Source organism: Bison bison, unplaced genomic scaffold, assembly GCF_000754665.1.
Source record: "Bison bison bison isolate TAMUID 2011002044 unplaced genomic scaffold, Bison_UMD1.0 scf7180017864063, whole genome shotgun sequence".
NCBI lineage: Eukaryota > Metazoa > Chordata > Mammalia > Artiodactyla > Bovidae > Bison > Bison bison.
The window spans coordinates 16283742-16307497 of NW_011494635.1; the positions used below are offsets into that span (position 1 = coordinate 16283742).

The 23756-nt window shown below is 58.8% G+C and overlaps 1 protein-coding gene across 2 annotated transcripts in view; it reads right to left on the reverse strand.

The window, feature by feature from the left end:
* Positions 1-196: 196 nt before the first annotated feature.
* Positions 197-23756, reverse strand: part of SLCO4A1 (solute carrier organic anion transporter family, member 4A1) — a 24000-nt gene continuing 440 nt past the window's right edge. Inside the window, exons 1-12 of one of the 2 annotated variants that reach the window (XM_010836594.1) lie at positions 13892-14102; positions 12130-12959; positions 11104-11194; positions 10381-10502; positions 9886-9997; positions 6975-7129; positions 5444-5639; positions 4737-4902; positions 4462-4634; positions 4136-4200; positions 3371-3519; positions 197-1378 (exon numbers count right to left, since the gene is read on the reverse strand). In XM_010836594.1, coding sequence (XP_010834896.1) covers positions 1214-1378; positions 3371-3519; positions 4136-4200; positions 4462-4634; positions 4737-4902; positions 5444-5639; positions 6975-7129; positions 9886-9997; positions 10381-10502; positions 11104-11194; positions 12130-12892 — 2157 coding nt within the window. In that variant the 5' untranslated portion in view covers positions 12893-12959; positions 13892-14102 and the 3' untranslated portion in view covers positions 197-1213. Of the gene's footprint in view, positions 1379-3370; positions 3520-4135; positions 4201-4461; positions 4635-4736; positions 4903-5443; positions 5640-6974; positions 7130-9885; positions 9998-10380; positions 10503-11103; positions 11195-12129; positions 12960-13891; positions 14103-23756 lie in introns of those variants that run through there. The other variant, XM_010836593.1, reaches the window with a different exon arrangement.

Sequence of the window (23756 nt, forward strand, 5' to 3'; positions counted from 1 at the left end):
GGGCCCTGAAGGAAGGGGACTCAGGTCACATGGGGAAGGGGTCACCACTTTGAGGGGTGGGAGAGACCTCAATCAAGCGACTGCTCGCCCTAGGGCAGCCCATAAGGACATGAACTCACAAAAGCCCACTTGGACAATTTGCAAAACTGCTGAACTTTGCAGATTTATGGTAATAAAACACACTGGGCAGGAATATATGCTTTAAATATCAAAATATATTTACACACATACGGTTTTAACAGAGGACACAGACAGTAAACATTCCACACAAGTCCCAATGCCCTCTGGGTAGAATTCACAAGTGCTCAGCAAATGGTCAAGTAAAAACAAATTCTATAAATAAGTGCTTATGCAGAATATGGGTCCGTAGCTACATTCTTACGTTGCTCCCATCCCGCTGTAGGGCTGTGAGCCTGAGGACAGGAGGTGACAGCAGGTTTACAAGAATACATGAGTTAGAAGTTCCCCCAGGACACAGCCCCCGGGTCTCCTCTTTATCCGGAGAACCGTGGGACATCAAGGAAGGCTGCCTGAAAAATGCCATGGACCCACCCAGGAGCTCCAAAGCACCAGCGTGTCCACAGTGTGGGGTCCCTGTCCCTTCCTCCGAGTGGCCTCAACCAGGCCAGCATCACTGTGAGCGCTGTGAGGAGCCCCGGGTATCTAAGACCATGATGGGAGCTCAGCGTCTCCACTGGAAGAAGAGGGGACACGGAAGCAGCTCCCTGGAGTCCACAGGTGGTTTTGCATTCTGTGCAATGACAGACGCAGTCACATAGGAGGGCACAGGTGGCTTTACAAGCACAGCTGTTCATGTTTCCAAGGGACCCTGAGGCTCCCAGGGATGCCATCTGGCTAAGTCCGTGGGAAAGAGCGGAGAGTGAGGGACCAAAGAGAGATGGTGCTTCATCCAGTCGGGAAGCCAGCTGCTCCTTCCAAGCCAAGAGCCGGTCACCCTGCTCCATCTGGCAAGGTCCAGGGGGGCTGGGTCAGGGGCTTCCACTTGGATGCATCTTGCATTCTTCCTCCTCGGTGCCCTTGAGGCTTCGACACGTGGTCATCAGCTCAGTCCCCCAGGACCCACCGGCAGATTTTTGCAGGTCTTCAATGCTGGGCCTCAATCGGGGAGGGGTCCCCGCTTCCAGGGAGCAATGAGACTGTTTCCAGGAAGTGCTGTGTGGCAAGTCCGTGCCCTGGGTGGGCAGGTGGGCCGTCAGATGTCACTCTGGATCTGGAGAGCTGAGGGGGCTTCCTGAAGGTCTGAGGGGTTGTCAGAGGCTGAGGACTGGCTGGGCAGAGAAGCCTCCAGGCCATCAGAAGACCCCGGTGGGCTCTTGTACAGAAAGCAGGCAATGGCAAAGAAGATGGAGCCCAGGACCTGGAGAGAAAGGAGCCACTGGACCTTGGCCAAGCTGCCCACCTAGAGGTCCCAGGTACTCCCGCTTCTGAGCCCCGGTCTGGCCCTGGGTTCCTCACAGCATCCTGGAGAGCCAGGCCCTGCTCTGGCCAGAGGATCCATCTGTCCTGCACAGCCAGACCCAGCTTGGATACCAATATTTTTAGTGGGGGAATGAAAAATAAGATTTGACTTGAAAACAAGGGCACTGGGTGAAGAGGGGGGTGCTTGCTGTGGGCTGAACAGTGTACCCCAAAAGATATGTCCTGACTCCTAGAACCTGTGAGCAGGACTCAATCTGAAAATAGGATTTTTGTGGGCATAATTAAGTTAGGGGTGTTGCAGTCATTCTGCATGAGGTCCAGTGACTGGTGTCCATGTAGAGAAGGGGGGCTGACACAGACACTCAGGGAGCAGCCAAGATGGAGGTAGAGACGGGCTGCTGCCCCCAGAAGCCTAGGAGACCCAAGGATGGAGGAGCCACTGGTAGGGGGAAGTAAGGAGGGGGAGGCAGCCGACAGAGCCCTTCGGAAACCCCAGATGGAATGGATACTACAGACACCTTGATTTTGGACACTTGGCTTCCAGAACAGAAAGAATTAATTTCTATCTAAGCCCCAGTGTGGGGTCTTTTGTCATAGCTGCCCCTGAACCTAAGAAAGAGGTGGTCAGCATCGGTGGTCACTTCACTGCAGCCACTGCCTAGATCACCCCGTGATGATGCTGGAGTCATAGGCCATCTGGCAGATGGAATTGTGGGCAGGCATGCTGGCCTCAGTATGTGTGTGTGTTTAAGGTGTGAAAGCTGGGTTTTCACAGGGGCACTGCCTGGGTGGATGGACCTGAAACTGCAGTGACAAGAGGCTATTTCCTCTAGTGACCTTGTGACCCAACAGGAGCACCTGGCCACTCCCCTCTCCCCCACTAAAATTAGCACTGACTTTGGGAGCTGATCCCACCCCAGTGCTGAGGTTGTGGGGGTGCTATCTGGGCAGACAGTGGTCCAGGTACCAGCTGGCTGCTCTGGCTGAGGGATCACGCAACACAGGGAAAAAGGGAAGCGGGGGCCAGCTCCCTGTGTGGGCGCGACTCTTTGAATTGACCTACTTGTCCAGGGCTGCACAAATCCCTTCTCACACTTGGCTATTTTTAAGCTAATCTTCAGGGAGATAAACCCAAAGGTGACTGAGAATCCTGTCTTTGCGGCTCTCCCTAAAGAGGCGGCCCTGCCAGTATGACATCCCGAGTCTACCCTCCACCCGAAGAAGAAAACCAAGACATTCTTATAGACCGGCCCTAGGATTCTGCTTTATTTGGGAAGTCTTGCACCTTTTCCTCCAATGGGGGTAAATTCAAAATGAAAATACTAAGCTTCTCCCTGCAGAGCTTGTGTGGAGAGATACAGCAGAAAGGTTCTTGTAAGAGTTGAAAGCAGAGGGTCAGACTGAGAAGTGGGATGTAACTCAAGGCCCACCAGAGAGGCAGACGGAGAAACTCAGCTTGTGGACCCTCCCAGCCCACCAGCCCAGAGTGGGAAGGCCTGCCTGACTCTTGCTCAGGGGAGTGTTTTTTCATTTCTCCAAAGCCTCAGCTGACTAGAGCCCCAGGGCAAGCCACAGGGGTGGTGGGGGTGATGGTGAGTGGGTGGGGGATGGTGAGGGCTCCAGAGGGCAGGGGGATAGGGGTTGGCTGGACACAAGCCCTGGACTTGCTGTCCCACCATTGCTTCCACTGGCATCAGGTCATCACGTCCCAACAGTGACCACTTGGAACAGGGAAGGATCCCCTTCTGGGAACCAGAAGCAGGGGTGATACCCAGGGCACCCCTTCCAGTGGGGGATGAAGCTGTTGGAAGGACCCAGGGGCTGCCCAGACCCCCAAACTAGTGGGAGAAGGCTCTTGGCTCTTTGGAATGGACTCTAGGGCTCCCACCCCTCCCCCACAGTGCCCCTGGGGGGACGCTGCCCTGCTCACCTTGTACCCCAGCCCTGCGATGAGCAGGTACCAGCTCATGGCCGAATTCTGGTACACAAAGCAGGAGCCCTGCTGGCCACACTGGTCTTGCCAGAGCAGACACGCCTTGTCGATCACCCAGCCGAAGGCAATGGGCCCCGGGATGCTGCCTGTGAGGAGAGGTGCACTCAGTGCCTGGGCACATCTGGGGAGCAGGGGCAGGGCTGCAGTGCCCATGACGCACACAGCATGGGCCCTCGGGAAGGTGCTCTCAGGGGGTGCGTGGGAACTTAAGTGCTCCTTTCTCTGGGGACTTGCCTCTGCAACCAAGATGCCCCATGACCTTTGACTCTGGTGAAGTCTGTGTTGCTGAGGAAAGGGCACACTCTGGGCTGTTTAGAAAAGACCCTGATGCTAGGAAAGATTGAGGGCAGGAGGAGGAAGAGGGGCATTGAGGGGCAATGGAGGAAGAGATGGTTGGATGGCATCACCCACTCAGTGGACATGAGTTTGGGCAAACTCTGGGGGATAGTGAAGGACAGGGAAGCCTGGCATGCTGCAGTCCAAGGGGTAGCAAAGAGTCAGATTTGCTAAAATTAAGTGACTGAACAACGGCAGCCTCAGGGCAAATAAATGGCCAGGGGTCCCTCTAGTGGACTCTTACGGAATGGCATCCTTCCCTGGGGTAACATAGCCTCCTGCTGGGAGGCTCTTGAGCCTGGCGCCTGCTCTTGTGCAGTGAACACACCACACAACTGTGCTTGGCTTCCTTATACAGCACAGTACCTAGAGTTCTAACCACGATCCACTGGATTCCCAGTGCAAAGGATCTCTGCTGATCACAGACGCACCTGCAATGAAAAACCAACACCAGTCAACGCCTGGGGAAGCTTGGTTGCCTGACACATAACACCCCCATGGCGGCTCTGGGTCCTGGCCGAGCCCCGGGCTGCATCACCACCTCCCCAGGTGGCAAGCACAGCCAGAGGCAGTCAGCTCTTTCCTGCCAGAGCTCTTCGGGGCCCGGCACACACCCCTCAGGGATCCGCAGAGCTCCAGCTTAGCTGCAAAGGGAAGGTTCTGGACCAGAGCGAACCCCGCCCCGGGCTTACCGTAAAGTCGCTGTTAGTGCAGGAATGCTGCTGAGGAAGGTAAAGACAATTACAACGAATATGAAAACCAGAAGGAGGGGCTTTCTCTGACAAGTTGAAGTGCATTTCCCTGCGGTAGCATGGCCAAAACCAGAGGAAAAATTCTGAGGGACACAGCTACAGTCTCGGTACACCTGAGGAGCGCAACAACAGCGCTGATTACAGGAGGAAGCGGCGGGGCCCCAACCCCCGCCCCTCGACCGGGCACCGACCACATGCTCAGCAGCCACTCTTACCTTCTGGCCGCCCGGGCTGGACACGGCCATCTCCAAGCAACCCGCGTAGCATGGTGAGTAGTACATGAGGCCATCGGAGCCGCACACGGGGCTGTAATGCTCCGGCTGGCAGCCGCAGTGGAGGTTGCAGGCAGCCATCAGCTCCACGTGGCCTTCAGGCAGGAGGCTGCGGGCAGAAGAGAGTGACGGTGGAGGGGAGGCCAGGCTGGGGTCTGGTCCTCACCGGCCCACAGCTGAGGGGTTCTGAACTCTCTGAGTTTGCTCCACAGCTGGGGCTGCCGCTGTCCCATTTTACAGACAGAGGCTCAGGGACCAGCCACCGGACCCCACTGAGGTCATCATCCTTGCTGTTATGCTTGCTTATTTGCTAAGTCACTTCAGTCATGTCCAACTCTTTGTAACCCCATGGACCATAGCTCACCAGGCTCCTTTGTCTGTGGGATTCTCCAGGCGAGAATACTAGAGAGGGTTGCCATTCCCTTCTCCAGGGGAATCTTCACGACCCAGGGATCAAAACCATGTCTCTTATGTCTCCTGCATTGGCAGGTAGATTCTTTACCACTAGCGCCACCTGGGAAGTCCCCTTGCTGTTATAACCACCCAGTGATTGCACCCCAAGTGCCAGACCCCACCTCCATTTCAGGGACCCCTGGTCCCCCCAGCACGAGCAGGGGTCTCCCCTCACCCCGGTGCTGCCTGGCCCTTACCTCCCATTGTAGCCAGCGGTCACACCCGCCATGGGCACCCCGGGGCAGTGCATGAGGAAGATGAGGGAGGCCAGCAGGCTGACCAGGGTGCACAGCAGGCAGAACTTGATGATCCCAGAGCCTCGGAGCTTGAACTTGTTCACAAAGAATCCACCCAGGAATGTGCCTCCACCTCCTGCTGGCACTACCAGGTACCCTAAGGAGAGGAAAGGGCTCAGGGCCATCCTGGGGGCCTTGGGGGTGGGGCCAGCTGGGTCTCATCTCCGCTTTGCAGATGGGGAGATGGAGGTGCACAGTCATGGGGCTCCATTCTCGTGGCAGTGCTGGGCTCTGCGCCTCATGTGGGGACTCTGACCAGTGCTCTCAGGGACCCCGGGGCCTGGGGAGGCTGCCAGCCCAGCCACTCAGAGGCCCAGGGAGGCAGGGGCAGAACAGACAGGGAAGAGGACAGGTCACTGGCCCCCAGCCCCATCCGCTGGGGAGGCCAGGACAAACACACTACTGGGCCCATGCAGTCAGAGTCTGATCACAAGTAGGTATTTGGAGAAGCTGGTGGCTGCTGCCATTTGGTACGAAGTAGGGCTTCCCTGGTGGCTCAGATGGTAAAGAATCTGCCGGCAATGTGGGAGACCTGAGTTCAATCCCTGGGAGCCAGGTGGGCTGCAGTCCATAGGGTCACAGAGAGGTGGACACAACTGAGGTGACTGAGCACATGGCGTGCATGGCTTCATTGGCATGTGGCTTCCAGGTCACCCAGAGATGGGGTGCAGACAGGACGGGGTGGAGGAGACCTCAAAGCCCCTGGGCTCAGTGAGCCCCTCTCCCCAGATTGAGACCAGCTCTGGGGACCCCAGGGACATGCTGTTCTAAGAAGGGATTGTTGGCTGCTGTGGGGAAGGGGAGACAGCTGCTTGGGTGGGGATGTGGGCAGACAGGCTCAGCCATGAGGCCAGCAAGGAGGGGTGTCTAGGGGCATTAGTCGGGGGGGTAGGGCCCCAATCTGACATCATCCACCTATGCAGGGAAGGGAGCCCTGTGGGTGGGGCCTGGCCAGGATGGACCCCACATACCTCATGCCCAGCATGCCCTCTGTGAGGCCGTGGTTGCCCCCAAACACAGGGCTATGCCATGAACAGGGCTGGGAGGAGGGAGACCCCCAGGACACTCATCACCTGGCTCCCAGGGACGGCCAGGCCCAAGGGAGTCTAGTGGGATCTGCCACCCAAACACCTTCCACCACAACCAGGGACACAAAAGCCCAGGCTCCCTGGGGCCCATGGAGAGACCGGCCAGCCCCCAGTAATGACCTTCCTCCCCATCGGGGAGCAGGGCTTCGTGTGATCAGAGCTCTCTTATAGGAGCCTGGATGTCTGCTCTGGGCCCCTGCCTGGGCAGGACCACGCACCCAGGATGTGTGGCCCATGTGGGTGGCACTGCCTGGGGTTTTCTGGAAGAGATTATCAAAGGCCCCTCTGAAAACTGATGAAAAAGCAGAGGACCCGTTCCCCTAAGACTCAAGGAGTGTTCTCACCAAACAAGGTGGCGGCTTCTGAGGCGCTGAGGCTGAACTGCGACTCGAGGAACTTGGGCCCGAACGTGGACATGCCAGCGATGAGCGTGGCCTCGGTGGCCCCGGCCAGGCAGAGCAGGATGAACGTGGGGTTCTTTAGGAGGAGCCAGATGGAGCTGCGGGGAGGGGAATGGAGACCAGAGAGAAGAGACTGAGAATCAGAGTGGGCCAGAGTCAGAGCCCCTTCCACCAGGACACAAAGAGCTCTGGTTCTGAGGGAGGCGTGGGCGGGGTGCAGGAGAGCAGGGACACTCCACATTTACTCCAGAGAAACCAAGCATGGGGCAGGCGAGTGCTGGTGCCGAGGTCTGGAGCCCATGGCTTGCTGGGAAAGGCGGGGGTCACAGAGTCTGGCTCCAGTGTGGAGAGAGACTCCGAGGGATCGCAATGCTACTGAATCAGCCCCGGGGGCAGCTGGGAGGACCAGCAGAGAGGCCTGGGACAGGCGGCCTTCATCATCCAGGACTGGGTGGCCGCCAGGAGAGGGGCTCGGGGCCTGCGGGGGGCTGACTCAAGCACCACCAGGGGTGGTGGGAAGACCCATGGTTTGGAGCCAGACACCCCTCCAAGGAGCCCCTGGTGGGCTTGACTGGTTCCCAACTCCTCTTGGTGGGCACTTGGGGGACAGTGGCTAATGGAGTGACACCAGGGGCTTGAGAAAGCGATGTGGGCTGTGGGCAGTTTCTCTTGGAGCCATGGGTCTTCTCAGGTGCCCACGAGGAGGCAAAGTCTGGTGACAAATGGCTGTGTTGACAGAGCCTGTCACAGCGGCTGAGGACGGCCGCCTTTGCTCATATTCTCTGTGTCTGCAGCTGAGGCCTCATGAGCCTCCTGCCCGCAGAGCCAGCCCCTCAGACATTGCGGCTCAGCCTCCCAGGAGGGAAGTCCCACACCCTGAGACACTCTGGGTCACACTCCTAGGAGGGAGACCCACCCGGAGAACCAGTCCCTCAGACAAGAGCGTGACTCTCCCAGGAGGGAAACCCCGCCAGACCCAGCTGTCAGCACACCTGTCAAAGCAGTGCTCACACCTGACACTGAAACGCTCTTCATTTTGAGGGCACAGGCCAACAGTAAATTGGATCCTGCCTGGTAGGAGCTCGCAGTGCGGTCACAACCCCCGGGGGAAGGGATCGACACTAATGAAGTCACCCCACCCCGGAGCTGCTCAGGTTAACCTCAGAGCGGCCTGTCTCCCTCCTGATGCAGACAGGGACCTGATTCCATTTTAGAACTGACTTCCAGACTAGAGGACTTATGACCAGGCTTCTTTCTGGTCAACTGTCCGAGTCCCACATACATGGAGGAAATAAGATGCAGAGGAAATGCTGTCTTGGTGAGGCTGTCTGTGACTAGACTGTGTGTGTGTGAGTGTGCCTGTGTGCATGCATGTGTGCCTATGTGTGCGTGTGTGAGTGTTTGTGTGTGTGTCTGTGTGTGTGTTTGTGTTTGTGTGTGTGGTGAAGGGGAAGCCCTGGGTGTGGCCAGTCCCTTCCCGGACCTGCCCAGACCTGCTCAGGCTGTGGGGATGCTCAGCGAGGCTCCGGCCAGGTGACTCTTCCAAGAAATACATGAACTTCCTCATTTCTTAATCCCTGTCTGTAGGTTCCTCAACTGAAATTACTGTATTGAACTTTGGCTCAGAGAACTAGTCACGACCTTGAGAGAGGGCCATGTTCCTGGATTCCTTTTATCAGCAGCAGCCAGTTCAGGGAGCCAAGCCTGAGCAGAAATCTCCTTATCTCTGCACTTTGTCCCTGGGGCTATGAGGACCAGGCTGTTAACACCCGTGGTGCTGGTGCTGCTCGGAAGGAGTGGGTGGCCCTTCACCCAGCTCCACTGTGGTGTTAGGAGACAGGACGAGCATGTCCCCAGCCAGTGTGGCCCTGGGCCGGCTCTGCCAGTCTCAGGGGCAACTCCTGAGTGGGTGGCTCTTCTTGGGAGTCTAACCAGGCAGCAAGAAGCCCAGGGCTTCCCTGACCCCATGTCATCCTCCCTGTGTTGAGGACAGACATCGGGGACTCATTTCCACCACTGACAGTACCCACCCCCAAAAGGGGACACTCATGGGTTCGGGAAGCTGCGGGGCAGGTGGGCGCTCAGTGAGGCTGAATTCAGGCAGGTGATTTGAGGGCCTCCTCCCCCTGCCTGGGAGAGCCTCTCACAGAATGCCCTGACGAGGAGTCCTGGCCCACCAGGAGCCCCCTCCCAACGCGGTCCCTCTGAGATCCCAGCAGCCTTGGCTCTGTTTGTCCCGACACGGTGACGTCGGCAAAGTGAGGCCGGGGCACACGTGGCATAAACAGGACATCACTGCCCAAGAGGAGGTGGAGGCTGGATGGTTCCTTCCACGGAGCCCTGAGGGCACATGCAGGTGATGCCCAGTGAAACGATCAGAGGACAGGCGGAGGGGTGACTCCTGGGGGTGGGGTCAGTAGCTTCCCTGAGGACTGTGGACTCGTCTGCGGGGCAACTCACCCTAGCATCAGGGGTTCACGTAGTGACCACGAGGAGGTACCAGGCACGGCCCCCAGAACCTGCCATGCAGGAGTATGAACGTGCTCCTGTGTGCGGGTCCCTGGGTCCACAGGCCTGGGCAGTGGGGGGCAGGCACTGTGGGGTGTCAGAATTGGCCCTCTGTGGCTCCATGCCAGGAGGTTCTATCTGCTGCTTCTTAATCTCTATGCCTAAGTTTTGGAGCCAAGACCCGAAGGTTGCTGGGTCATGGGATGTATAGGGGGTGTGGGCTTCCCACATGGCCCTGGAGGGGTCACAGGACTCTCCTAGCTGAGGGTGAAGACCTAGCATGTGGAAGACCCTAAAGGGTCTGCAGGACACACAGGCACAGATGAGAGGCCCCCAAGGTCCTTACAGAGGCAGGTCACTGATGGTTTTCCCGAAGTCAGGGTTGCTGGTCACCTTGTGGCTACTGTCTTTCAGCTGGTATGTTTCAGATGCTCTCATGACCACATAGCGCTGGGACCCTGAAAGGATGGGTGTTGGTGAGTGGCAGAGACCCAAGGCCCCAATGCCTCTCCTGGGTGTGGGAGACAAGGCTCCTGGTAGACAAGGCTCCTGGACAGACACTAGATGCACCGAGGTGACAGACTGGCAGGGAAGGCGGGTGGGAGAGAGTCTGCAGGGCTCAACAGGGAACCAGAGGGAAGGAACTGAAAGGAGAGCACCTCTCCCACTGAAACAAGCCTCTCCCTTGGGTCCCTGAGCAGGTAGAGGTGGCAGGCATGGAGGGAGCTCACGGGTCGGGCTGCCCTGAAGGAGGGCAGCATCAGCCAGTGGATGAAGGGAGGAGGAAGAGCAGGGGACAGGATGTCCTGTCCCCCACTCACCAGGGGCGGGAAGCACCCACCTGGCAGCTGCCGTGGGTAGCCAAGGATGGGGATCGCGACAAGGAAGGCAGCGGCCCCAGCGCCCAGGAAGCCGACCCACCAGGCACCCACCCACAGTGGGCTCTCAGTGGTCAGCTGCGTCCTGCGGCAAGAGACACTTGGGGTCAGTGTTGTGCTCACAGCACCCAGAGCACACACACCAGGCACCCTTCTGCTTGCTGGTCAGTGAGAGGCAGAGGTCAAAGGCTCTGCCCTGATGACCCCCCACACCAGGTCTGGGACCAGCAGTGGACGAGGGCATTAGGAAAGACGTGGGGTGGGGATGCACTGTGGTAACCGACTGGCAGATGCTGTGCGGCCTCCTCAGGTCCCTTCCTCTGGGGCCTGCCAGGCTGCCTCCCAACAAGGCCGTGAGGACTGGCAGCTGGCGGGGGCCAGGCTGTCCCAGCAAGAGCAGGGCAAGGCACACCCTTCCTCCCAAAGCAGTGCAGAGGGGGTGTGGCTGGTGCCCTGGCCTCGGCAAAGAGCACAGGAGCAGTCGCAGCTGATCTCTCTTGGCTCTGGGAGGCTGTCCATCTACATCGTCCCCTCCCCCAGACCACACTCTCCAAGTGGCCCCCAGACTCCCAGGTCCATCAGAGCAGGGCCAGCCTGGACCCCTGCCCAGGGCCACCATCCCCCTGCACCAACAGTGGCGCTTTCCCTGTGGTCTAGACCACAGGCGTAGGGCCCAGGTCACTCACTGTTGGCTGATATCGGTGTAAATGTTCAGCAGGGCGCCGCCCACCAGGTAGCCAGCTGCGGGGCCGAGGATGGCTGCGGTGTAGAAGGTGGCTGGAAAGGAGCAGAGCCGTCAGGACCCCCCGCCCTACCTGCCTACCTGAGAGAAGCCCCCTGCATCACTGCCCTCCACCCCAGCCCTGGGGGGGATCCCCCTTAACCCGGGTGTTCCTTGTACAGTCTCCACTGTGTCTGATATCGGCCGGCAACAACCTTTCAAGGTGATTTTAAAACATTCCTCTCAAAGCCTCGCAGATGGCCCCGGACTATTTCTCCCTCAAAAGATCCCGAGACCCTCATTTTGCAAGATGAGGGCGGCACCCATGTGGGGCTGTGGGCTCACCTAGGTCCCAAATGCTCCCCCCACCTCAGACCTCAGAATGGCAACTGCTGCATAATGGTGGAATAGGAAGCAGGACAGCGAGCGAGCCTGGCCGGGCCGGAGCGCATGTGGGGGCTCTCCACTGAGCCCGGCCCTGCCCTGGGAGAGTAGACCATGCAGGATGCACTCAGAGAAGTGGGCAGCATGAGGCTGAGAGCTCGGAAATCTCACCCAAATAAACAAGAGGGTCTCGGGGGCAGCATGAGGCTCGAGGCCATCCCCCACGGGAGGCATGGCAGTGCCCAGCTCTGTAACCCGGCCACCGGCTGAGTCCAACTCACGGGATCTTAGTTCCCCAACCAGGGATCAAACCCGGGCCTCCTGCAGTGAAGGTGCAGAGTACTAACCACTGGACCACCAGAGTCCACATGCTTTGGAACTCTCAAGATGTATGGGGGTCAGGCTGAGCTTGGCCGGCACCACCTCCATCACCTGAGGCATCAGGTGAAATTCAGTCCCGTGCTCACCTGCCACCTCGCCTAGGAGCCCCTGAGGCCAGATGTGACCACATGTGGCCAATGAGGAAATGCACATAAGGGGCTTGGATGGGGCTGGGCCATGAGCAGATGCCCGGTGGGCCTCACCGCCAGCACGCCCGCCCACTCACCAATGTAGACCGGTGAGTAGCTGGACTTGACGTTCTCATCCAGGTAGGTGACGCCCAGTGTGTAGAGCGGTGTGGCACCCATGCCATGCAGGAATTGGCCCAGCATGAAGACCAGCCGGTAGCTGGACAGGCCGGAGGCGCCATCCTTGCACGTTGAGCTGTGGTTGGCCCAGCAGGTCCCCACGACCTCGTCCATCTGCACCTCATAGCGGCCGGCGGTGAAGTGCGGCAGCGCGAAGACCAGCGAGCCGGCGCCCATGACCAGCACGCCCCAGCCCAACCAGCGGGGCTTGTGGCCGTGGCCTCCGAAGTAGCTGACGAAGGTGAGGCAGAGGCAGGCGGCCACGTCGTAGGAGCTGGCAATGAGGCCGCTCTGGTAGCTGTGAAGGTCGTAGCGCCGCTCGATGGACGTGATGACAGTGTTGATGAAGCCGTTCACCGTCATGCCCTGCAGGAAGGAGGCCACACACAGGAACAGCAGGAAGCCCTGCGGCGTGTTGAAGGCCTGCAGGCACGTGGGGGCGAAGGCCCGCCAGCCACAGGCCTCCCCGGGCTGTCCAGCTGCCACGTAGCACACCTCCTGGGCCGCCCGGGGCCCACACTTCTCGGGCTGGCACAGCGGCTGGCTCAGGGGCGCACTGAGGGACACCCGCCTGCTGGGGGGTGTGCGGTCACACTCGCTGTCGGTGCCCGAGGCTGGGCCGGGGAAGACCAGCTGTGGCTTTGAGACGAGGGGCTTGTCTCCCGTTGAGTGCTGGGGCATCTCTGCTGAGGGTGTGGCAGTGACGGCAGTGGGAACGGACACGCGAGATTCCAGCGGCTGGATCAATCTGCGGGAAGAATTGTTGGTTAGTGTTTCCAGCTCCAGGAGAACCCTCCCCCAGGCCTTGCACTCTGCCTGCCTGGTGTCCAGCCTGGTGGGGGTGGCCTCCCTGACCAGCCCCCTCCTGGGATCCAGACCCACACACTCAGGGCACCCCCAGCCTGAACAAGGCCACAGAGCAGAGAGCAGAGCCGAGATACAGCAGGACCGAGTTGGACATTGTGTGAACACCTGAGTCTCCCCGACCTACACCTTCCCCGTGGCCTTGGCTCACCAGCTTGAGCTGTGTGTTCCGCCTGGGACAGCTGACTGCCCCCTACTCTGAACTCACACCCAGCTGGCTTCGCACTCTCTCACAAAAGGGAAAACCATCCGAGTCCAGAGTGTGGAGAGTGGGAAGTGAGGAAGGGATAAGGGCAGGTGCCTCAGACCCCTGGGGTGGCACTGGATAGGAGGGTCAGCTGGCACTGGGCCTCGCCTGTGGCCAGTCTCTCAAGATGCTGAAACCACTGTGGTCTGCGGCCCCACAGGCAGGTTAAGGGAGGTCATGCCAACCCTGCATCTTTCTGCAAACTCCCAGCCTGCCCTCTCTGGGCCTCCCTCTGACCCCTGGCCCCTGCCCAAAAGGAGTTCAGTCAGGGCCATGAAATCACTCATCTTGAGGCTCCCAGGGGCTCCTGTCACCCCAACACCCCCAAACTTTGAGAGAGGGCGGTCCCTAGGCCAGGTCAACAGGCCCTCTGTCTGCCCCAAGGTTGCCCGGGAACCCACGCGGCAATAAGCACCCTGCATCCTAAGAGGAAAGAAGCTGATTCCCACCTCGCTTGCACCTACACCCCTGCCCCCATGAAAATGCCAGGGGAGGGGCCGCTGCCCAGAGGCCTGAGGCTGCCCCAGACCCATCTCAGATCAGATCTGTGGACCAAGCCCTTCAGGCACCTGGTGATGGAGCCGCTTTGGGAGTGAGAATGGTGGTCCCCCAGAAAAGGAATGTCCCCCGCCACTCCGAACGTGACCTTATCTGGAAAAAGCGTCTTTGCAGACGTGATCTTTGATTTGAGACGCGGCCATCCTGAAATCCGCCTGTAATTCAGGAGACACGGGTTTGATCCCTGGGTCAGGAAGATCTCCTGGAGGAGGGCACGGGCAACCCACTCCAGTATTCTTGCTTGGGAAATCCCATGGGCAGAGGAGCCTGGCAGGCTCCAGTCCCTGAGGTCACAAGGAGTCAGACACAACTGGGCACGCACGCACAACCTGGCTTGGGGATGGCCCCAAATCCTGTGACTGTGTCCTCAGGAGAGAAGCCATCGACAAGGAGGCAGAGATGCAGTGATGCAGCCACAAGCCCAGGACGCCAGTGGGGGTGGGGGGACCAGGAGCTGAAGAGGCGAGAAGGCCCCACCCCGGAGTCTCCAGACGAATGGCAACCCTTCCCACACCCAGACTCTGGCCTCCAAACCTGGAGGAACAAAGTTCTGTCCTTGTAAGTCTCCTGTTGGTGGTCCTCTGTTATAGGACCCTCACGCATCCCCCAAGGAATCCTGGCTTCCAGGAGGCCACAGGCACTCAGAACAGGATGTATGTCCAGCGGTAAGGGCAGAGGGCTGTTCCCACTAACACTCTCTATGGCCAGGGATGGGGTCAGGGAGGGACACCAGGCGTGCCTCAGTGCAGTTGCGCCTTGCCTGGGCCCTGCTGCTTGAGAGCAAAGAGGGCTTTTCAGGCAGTGACCACAAACAGATCCTTCAGTCCTTGGGATGGCAGTTTTGGGGTGTCCGTGGGCTGGTTTTTGGCCATGAGAGCTGCCTGGCTTACAGGATCTTAGTTTCCCAAGCAGGGATTGAACCTGGGCCCCCTGCAGTGTGGAATCTCAGAGGAAATGGAAATACTCCAGTATTCTTGCCTGGATAATCCCACGGACAGAAGAGCCTGGCAGGCTACAGTCCATGAGGTTGGAGGAGTCGGACATGACTTAACAACAAAACCACCACCAACAACCACTGGACCACAGGGGAATTCCCAGGACTGACTGTTTTAAAACAAAAGAATGGCTTATTCTGTGTTAATCTTGCAAACTGGGAAGCAGCCCACGGTGAGGGAAGTGGCTATGGTGGGACCACACCCCGGGCCCGGAGGCAGTTCTGCGTTGGGAGGGGACTGGGAGCACCGCCTCCCATGAGGCAGGTGCACTGAGGCTGGGGTGCCCTGTCTTTCCTACAGACCTCGGCCTCCTCCTCAGAGGCTTCGTGTTGGCTAATTTTAGCCTCACTCTGGCCTTTTCTCCAGCCTCCCTTGGGGCCAGGCCGTGGGCACGAAACAGCAACATCCCACTTTCTGGTGTCTGAGCTCCACACCCAGGCTGTGTCCCTGTCGTTGGTGCACACCTGGCCACGGCCCATCTTCCAGGAAAGGAAAGTGGACCCAGAGAGGTCAGCAATTTCCTCGAGGTCACACAGCCAGCCGGGGCCGGTTAGGATGAGACCACGTGTGAGAGTCACCCGTGTCCTTGACGACATTTCATTCAAAGAACCGTGACCAACTGTGTGTCATTGACTCATGCAGTCCACTGTTTATTTTGGAAACTGGCACTGCCAGGCAATCAGCATCTAGATCTCGAGGCCAGCGTGGACAGAAAAAAATTCCCCTCAGTCATCCCTGGGGCCATGACGACGCCCGGAGCTATGTTTATAGAGCTACGCACCCTGGCACGCCAGGCTCGGTCATGAGAACTACAAGGAAGGTGCCTGCAGAAGGGGAAGGATCATCAAGGCTCCTAGGGGACAGAAATCAATATATCTGCACCCGCAGACCAGCTCCCGACGCAGCTTTGCCCACGGTTCACACAGGAGCCCGGGCCACTGTGGAAGAGCGTGGCTGGTGACAAGCGTGACCCCTGGGACAGGACAGCTCTGCCTCCCCACCCCCCAGCCCCGTGGCTCTGACACTCTCCCAACACAGAAACTCAGAGAAAAACAGAACAGGCTAATCATTGCCCAGAGGCCAGCGTGTGTTGGTGCTGTGGGGCTCGTCCCTCCAGTGTTTTGTCTCAACGTGTGTACACAGGCAGGTGCACACACATGCACCAACACGTCTGTGTGTGCACCTGAGCACATACCACTGTCTGCACTTTTCACGCTCAAACACGTGAATGCACACACATAACCAACAGGGCCCTGGACCCCAACCTGGGCTAGGATAGACCCAGAGTGAGTTGCCCTAAGCAGGCCTAGGGGATTGGCTGCTCGGAGAGGCTGGTCCAGTGGTCCATGGGGATGGAGGGCAGTACCGAGCCAAGGAGTTATCATCGATGGGTGGGTGTTCCCAGGAGGATCTGCAAAATTGCAGACTTGTTTACCCCTCCCCCAGCTTGTTTAACTCTCCCGCTGAACCCCTAGCAGGAGAAATGGAGGGGTCAGGACAGGATCGGGCCCCAGCAGGGTTTAGGAGGCAGCCAGGCTGCTCATCTTTCATGACTAGCAATGGTCACTAAGAAACAGTCCTTCCTGTTTGAAAACAGCCCATTTGACGAGACTGGAAGGCCAGTGTGGGTGGTGCAGACAGTTTCAGGTCAGCATGAAGTTTATCTGAGCCATGAGCTCTGGTCTCTGACACAAACACAGAAAGTCAGTCTATCCTCAGGCACATCACTTGCTTTTCAATTCGCAGACGGAAAATCCCATTTTAGACATATAACCAGGTGACCAGCAGTGGCCACCACCTGTATGACGTGAGAAACAAATGGGACCACAGCATCACTCGGTACACAGCCCTGGTGCCTCCTGGCCAGGTCCGTCAGGAGTGGCTGTAATGGCCAGGACACAACAGCCCGAGTGCAGACCTCGACGCCACCCCTCTCCATTTGGGCAGCCTCTGACGGCATCCAACCAAACCGTAACTGAGGCCCGATTCTGCTCCGTGTGTTGTGAGCCAGTTGGAGACATCCACCCTCACCGGCGGTGTTTGGATCAGAAATTGGGTGGGTGGGCCTTGGTGTGACAGAGGCACTGGGGTGTCTGTGTGTGGAGAGGGGGCAGACAGAGATAGCCATGATGTGGAGCCAGTGGCGCCTGGTGTCCCCTCCGTTGGCAGGCACATGGATCCCGTGACATGAGGATCTCAGCCTTGAGGAGGGCCCTGTGTACCCAGGTCCTCAGGAGGATATTCCTGAGTTTGTATCAAGATCTCGGGTGACGTGTGCTGGGTGTGTGTGGGTTAGGAGCCGGCTCCAGAAGTGAACACAGACCGTCATGCTGACGCCTGCCCTGTGCTTAAAGCACACTTTGCTATGTGCGTAGCTCAAGGACTTGATCTCACCCACAGGTCTGCTGAGAATCGGGTCTGCAGGAGCTGCCAGCACTGGCATGAGGGCGTTTCAGGCACAGCAATGAGTCCAGGATGTAGACTCAGGTGTGAGTGAGGGGCGGTGGGCACGGCCAGCTGCTCTGTCTCGGGCTCCTGGTCATCAGCTCCCTGAGACAACACTGCTAGGGCCTGGGGTGCAGCCCAGGCCACTCAGGGTGATTTCCTTCCTGGACCTACTTCTGCAATGGTCAGAGGTGACCCCTGCCCCCCGACCCCTCGAGGCTCAACTAGGAGAAGATGACTTCACAGCTGTCCTCCATATGGTTGGCCAGGTCAAGCCCCAAGACCACTGTCTTTTGTTTCTCTGTCTCAGGCCAAAAAGCGAGCGGGAGGGTGAGCCGGTGGCAGAGTCCAGTGGCAGCACCACTTAGAGGCCAGCTGGGTCCCTCGAGGACTGGATAACGCTGCAGGGCTTGGGGAGGAAGTTGGGCCATGCCTCCAATTCCTCTCCTGGGCCCTGTGCTTGTGGCCTAGGTTTCCATCTACTTGGAGATTGTTTTAACAGAAAAGCATATCCGCTTCCCACCTGCTGCTGAGGCCTGACCTGCGGCGTGGCATCTCTTCTGAGACCTGAACTTTCAGGCTTGGCTGATGGTTGAGGGGTCGAGTGACTGCAGCTGGACGGTGAAGGAAGACTCGAGCAGGAGATGGGAGGTGAGGGACACGACGGGGACAATGGGTGGAGGCTGAACCACAGGAGGGCCAGGCCTGCTCTGGCCAGCACCCCAGGTCCAGGGCAAAGGTACCCTCACCTGAGAGCCTGCAGCCATCTAACTCTAGACATCTCGTGCTCCCCCTACTTCTGCTGAGCCTGCAGCTAAAGCTGGTGCCTTGTGCATGATCTCAGAGCCAAGAGCAGCGTGACGGCAGATTCTACCTGTCAGTCTGGTGGGTCCCAGGGCTCACCCCCGAGACGCTGGACAAACATTGCAGGTGTGGCTGTGAGGGCATTTCTGTAATCAGTGAGCATCTAAATCAGTGGATTAAGGACAGTGGGCCTTATCCGGGCAGCTGAAGGACTGAACAGAACAGAAAGGCTGACCCTTCCCCTTTCTGCCCAGCAGGGCTGCCTTTGAACTGGGATGTGGGCATTTTCCTGCCTTTACTTCATCGTTCTTTCTGGGTCTCAAGACTGTGGCTTTCAGACGGAACCATGACTTCATCTCTGCCGGATCTTGGCTTGCAACTGCAGATCTTGCAAAATCACATGGGCTGAGCTCTTCTAATTTGTCTCTTTTTATAGCGATCTGTCTCCTATCAACTGGGCTTCTCCGGAGAACCCTGAATCACGCATCAGGTAATTCTGAGTCAACACCTGCTGTGCAAGGTCTGTGCTGGGCAGTGGGGGTGAGGATCCCCAGGACACCGTCCCGTTCACGAGTGTTCACAGTCCCCCACACTCCAGGCCACCACTTAAGAATCAGTAGTAAACTGTCCCAGCTGCAAATCCAAACAGCACAGGCTGCCGAGAGACTCACAGTTTGGAGTTGACAGAGGCCCAGGAGCCCGGCTGTGGGGAAGGGGCACCTGACAGGACACTGCCACCATCTTCATCCATGCCTGTCCCCTGGGCCCGGCACATTGAGTTATCTCCTGCACATGTGAAATCCCTACCATGGGTGTCCCCAGGTTAGGGATGTAACTCTCACCCCCGAGTCAGGAGGGCTCCTCTCAGCCCTGTGCTGGGACACGGCCCCAGGACAGAGTCTCCAGAGTCCTCCAGCCACGTGACCCCAAAGTGGGGGGCAGCAGGGGACTGGTGGCCCTGGGGTACCTGCTAACCACCCAGGCAGGCCCACTCTGCTGCTCTACTGCCCTGGTTCTCGTGGAAAGACGTCTGAGGCTGGGAACAACTCTGATGAAGGTTTTGACCACCCTCCTGGCCCTAGACGCACAGAGAATCCCCTCCATGTGCAGGGAAGAGAGCGACTGTCCTCCTTGGCCACGTGGGGCACACAGCTCTCCCCAGGGAGCCTGCTCTTGCAGGGGAATCTTGTCCCATCCATGTCTGCTCCTTGTCCCACCCAGGCCTGCTCCTGGCCAGGGGGCAGCAGGTCGGAAGCAGGAGGAGGGGATGGGGTGGGGGGAGTCTCCCCTCTTGCCAGAGCCTCTCCCTGTTCCTTGGGGGGAGTCAGAGCCTTAAGGATTAGGCAAGAGGATTAGCAGGAGAACAATATGCTCCCTGGGGCCTCCGGCCAGCAGCTCCGCACCTGGGGCTTCTGCGGCTTCTGCGAGAGAAGTGAGAGAGTGCACTCAGGTGCATGCGTGTGCAAGTACTTATGTGTTCATGCACGGCTATCTTAGCAGGATAAGGTTTCTTGCAACACCTGGACATCGGCTGCATCCCGAGATGCCTGTGCCAAGGACTCCGGGTCCCCTCCTGCTCCTTCTCCCCCATCCTCCTGCATTTTCACAGTCGCCCGCAGCCCCATGTGGGTGGCTCACTGTGGCCCTGCCTATGGAAATTGAGATCTGGGGTCAGTAAAGGACTGACCTTGGTGGTTTTCACATTCACCTGCTTGGCCCTGCCCACTTCTTCCTCAGGCCTGCCCCAGGCATTTACTCCTCCCAGTTGAAGTCTGTCTGCAAAGCCCAGCAGGTAGGAAGGATGCAGGATTACCCAGAGTAATATGTTAAGCCTCAGGTGGTGCCTGGGCCCCTGAGACTCCTCAGCCTGGCTCCTCATGGGATAGACTGGCTGCAGCTGAAACAAATGCCCCAGGGAGACCTGAGGCTGGGGTGGGCAGGTGGGGCCCATCCACACGTGTGGGGTGCTTCCAGGCTCCATCCTGATGCCACTGAGAACTTGGCAACCAGGGAAGAATCACAAGTTTCATTTCTCCTTCCTCCTTGTGCTCCAGCCAGCAGACATCCCGACTTGACTGCTCCAAGGCCACCAGCCACAACCACACGGTGGTGACTGCCCTGCACCGACACAGCAGCCCCATGGAGCTCCTGTACCATGGCCCGCTTGGCGGTCTCCCAGCCTCCCCACCCTGCTCCTTCCCTTCCCCATGACCCCGGGGGCTCTGCAGGCAGCCATTTCCCCTCGCCTCCTAAACTCCTCCTGCTCTCTCCTCCTCTGATTGGGTGGGGAAGAGGAGGGGACTTTCATGTCTCAAAGCTATTTGTAGAGCAGACTCCCGGGCGGCGGGACCTGGGGCAGCCACTACAGCATCGGCACACCCTAATTTGCAAACCTGGTGACCACACACAGGTGAGTGGGCAGGGAGCCGGCTGCTTTGCATGGAAGCTGACAATGAAGGACTGTCTGAAAGAGACCTGGGAGGGCCTGTCCAGCAGGGAGTGTCCTGCTGTCTCAGCATGGACATTCCTGCTCCTATCCTGAGTCTACAGCCCGAGCCCGGGCTGTGGGAGGGTGGGGTGAACAGACCTGCAGAGGCTGTCATGGCTCTGGGGGTGCTGAGAGCAGGTTCCGTCCACATGATGGGCCTGCCTTGGCACAGGCTGGACATTGCCACTCCCAGGTGGCCTCTTAGGCCTACGGGTCCAAGTACCAGCCCCATGCATCTGCCAAGAGGTTGGGCCTGAGCAAGCCCAGGTGGGAAGGGAGCACCATCCTCAGCCCAGCAATCCCAAGACCCCTGTCTTCTGGGTAGAGGGGGGATTCCTCAGGTATCCCCAAGGCTTGCTGGGTAAAAAAGCCACTGGGGAAAGGCGGCCCCGTGGTGAGGATGTTCACGTGGCCCCCGGCCACATGGGAGGAGAGGACATGTTGGAAGCCCACAGTCCGTGAGCCTGTGACTCTGGACACTGACAAACAGATCCAGGCCAGCCTGGTACTTGGACCTGAGGCAGCCTCAGTGGCCACACATGACTGAGCAGTTTTTATAAGAGGCACGTGGTTTGTGAGTGCGTCCTCCACCCCCAGAGACGTGGTCCAAGAGGCTAATTCTGGTGGGAAGGGGGCTGTGCCGTGGCCATCATGGACATCAGCGGGCTGAGGGCTGACCTGGGCCAGCCGAGGAAGGGTCCTCATGACCAGCCCACGGGCGACACATCCTGGGTCCAGCACGTCCATAGCTGGGATGGCCCCCCTCCCCCACAGCAGGACTTGGCTCCATCGAATCTCTGTGAACCCAGGTCATCAGAGGCCCGAGCTGGCGGGCCTTGTCTTGGGGCAGGGTCCCAGCAGGCCTGTCCATGGTGAAGACGGGGGTCCTGCCCAGATGTGGGCACCCATGCTCACCATGACCATGCTAAGGCCACACAGCAGCTGAATGCCCAGGAACAAAAGTGGCTGAGTGTCCCGATGACTATCGTATATACCCCTCCAGGTGCAGGGAGTGGGCTCTCTGCTGCACCTGAGGGCAGAAGGCTCGGGGTGAGGGGGTAATATTTTCATGGTCTCTGTCCACACTCCAGTCAGAGGAAGCAATGGAGAAAGCAGGAATTTGGCCAGGGTGAGTCCTCTGGGCACCCCCACTGGGCCTGCTGTGCCATCAGGATGGTGGGGACCTGGGTCTGTGCCAGCACCTGCCTGTAGCCTGTGGGGAGGCTCAAATTGACCATAAGTAGCAGAAACTCACTCCAGAGCAAGAGTTCATGAAGCTGCGAATTTGTATGGCTCAGCAGTGCTGACCTGGGCTGGATTCGCACTCATGGAGATGAGTATGATGGAGGGCATGGAGGAGACAGCACTGAGCCCTGGAGTTAACTTGGACTTCACAGTGAGCAGGGGAGACCTTAACTGTTTGGAAACCAGACATAACCCAGAGCCCAAGCCACAATCAGCCCAAGGTCCATCCATGACCCAGCAAGGGTCAGGCTCTCCATGCTGAGTCATTGGGAATTGGGCACTCAAACCAGACCAGAGGCTAGGACCAGACACCAGCCCCAAGACCTCCCTCACACGGTTGTCCTGCCTGACTTCCCATCTCCCAGCTGCCTCACCATGGCAGTGGGAAGGGACTTGGCTGGGACACTGGCCACAGAGGCCACGCCCAGGGAAGCAGAGTTAGGTCATAGCCATTGGGTAGGTAGCAGCCCTGTGAAAAATTTCCAGGCAGTGTCTGCCAACCTCACCCAGCAGGACTGAGAGATGAGTCCTGATGCAGGATGGTCAGGGTGCAGGTGGGGATCCCACCAGGACGCCTCTCCCTCCTTGCCCTCTGGCAGCACCTGGGAAAGCCTCCTCCCTGCCCCCATGGGCCTGGGCTGTACAGCCAAATGCTCCTGTCCCCTAAGGTGCCGCCCACCTTTGGGGACCTTGCCCTGCGTCAGGCCTAGCTTTCCTGGGTTTCCTTCTTCCCCAGGTACAGAGCTGTAGAATGTCCAGAATCACACAAACATGGACTCAAACCTCTCTACCACATTCTCCATTGTGACTTTGGGCAAGTCATCTTGCAGCTCAGTGCCTCGGTTTACTCATCTGGGAAGTGGGAGCAACAGTAGCTCCCATGTGAGTGGAGAGAGGTTTCCATGAGTTGATACTCAAAGCCTGCAGCACAAGGCCTGCTGTGCTAAGTGCTCAGTGACCCAAGAGCTCAGCCTGCTGTCGTTAGATTGCTGCTGGTATTAGAGCTCCTCCGACCTGGCTGAACCCAGTGTCTTCTCTCCCCTGAAGTCCACACACTCCAGGCTGCACAAAAAAACCCAAACAGCACCACCGTGATCACGGTTCACCCCACCTCCTCCTTGGAGCCGGTTTCTGATCAGACAGAACAAACTCAAGTTCCCAAAAGCACCATGAAAAGCGGTCACTAGGAACTTGGTTACTTCACTGTGGAAAACGCATGTGGTCCTGAGAGAAACAGGCCCCACACCAAGTCTGACCCAGCAGAGGGGGCCCCCAGCCGGGCACATGGGGGAAGGGGAGGGGGACCCACGGGCCTCTTTCCCTGAGGCCAGGCCCCAATACCTGGCCGGGTTCTTCCCACCAGGTTGGGCAATGCCCAGGCTTGCTCCTCGGGCTTGGAATCCCAGCCTCTGCCTCGGTTTCCAGGCCTCTGGCCAAGCTGCCCACTGGGCGCAGAGCATGGGCTGTACACTCGTCCCTCCTCCCTCAGCTCCCGGACCCCTGTACCCAAGCCCGGCTCTGTGCAGGGTTCAGGGGACCTCGCGTGGTGGGGCGGGGACAGCGGAGCGCCGGGCATCGCACAGGCTGCGACCAGTCCCTCTCACCCACCCCGCCCAGCCCGCGGAGCCGGCTCCGCCCGCGCTCCCCTCCCCGAGGTGTCTGGAGCACGGTGGCGCGAACAAAGCGAGGCCACCCGCGAGAAACTTCGGTTCATGACGATTTCCTCCTTGACTCAGCAGTAGCAGCATCCGCCGCAGGTGGGGGCCCAGCCTCTCCGAGAGGCGCGTCTATACTGGCGCCATCCGCGTGGCCTGAGCTGCGTGCGCACGGGCCACCTGCCCCGGCCACCACTCCCGGCCCTCCCTCCATCCCCGCCCGAAACCCAACCACCACCTGTCC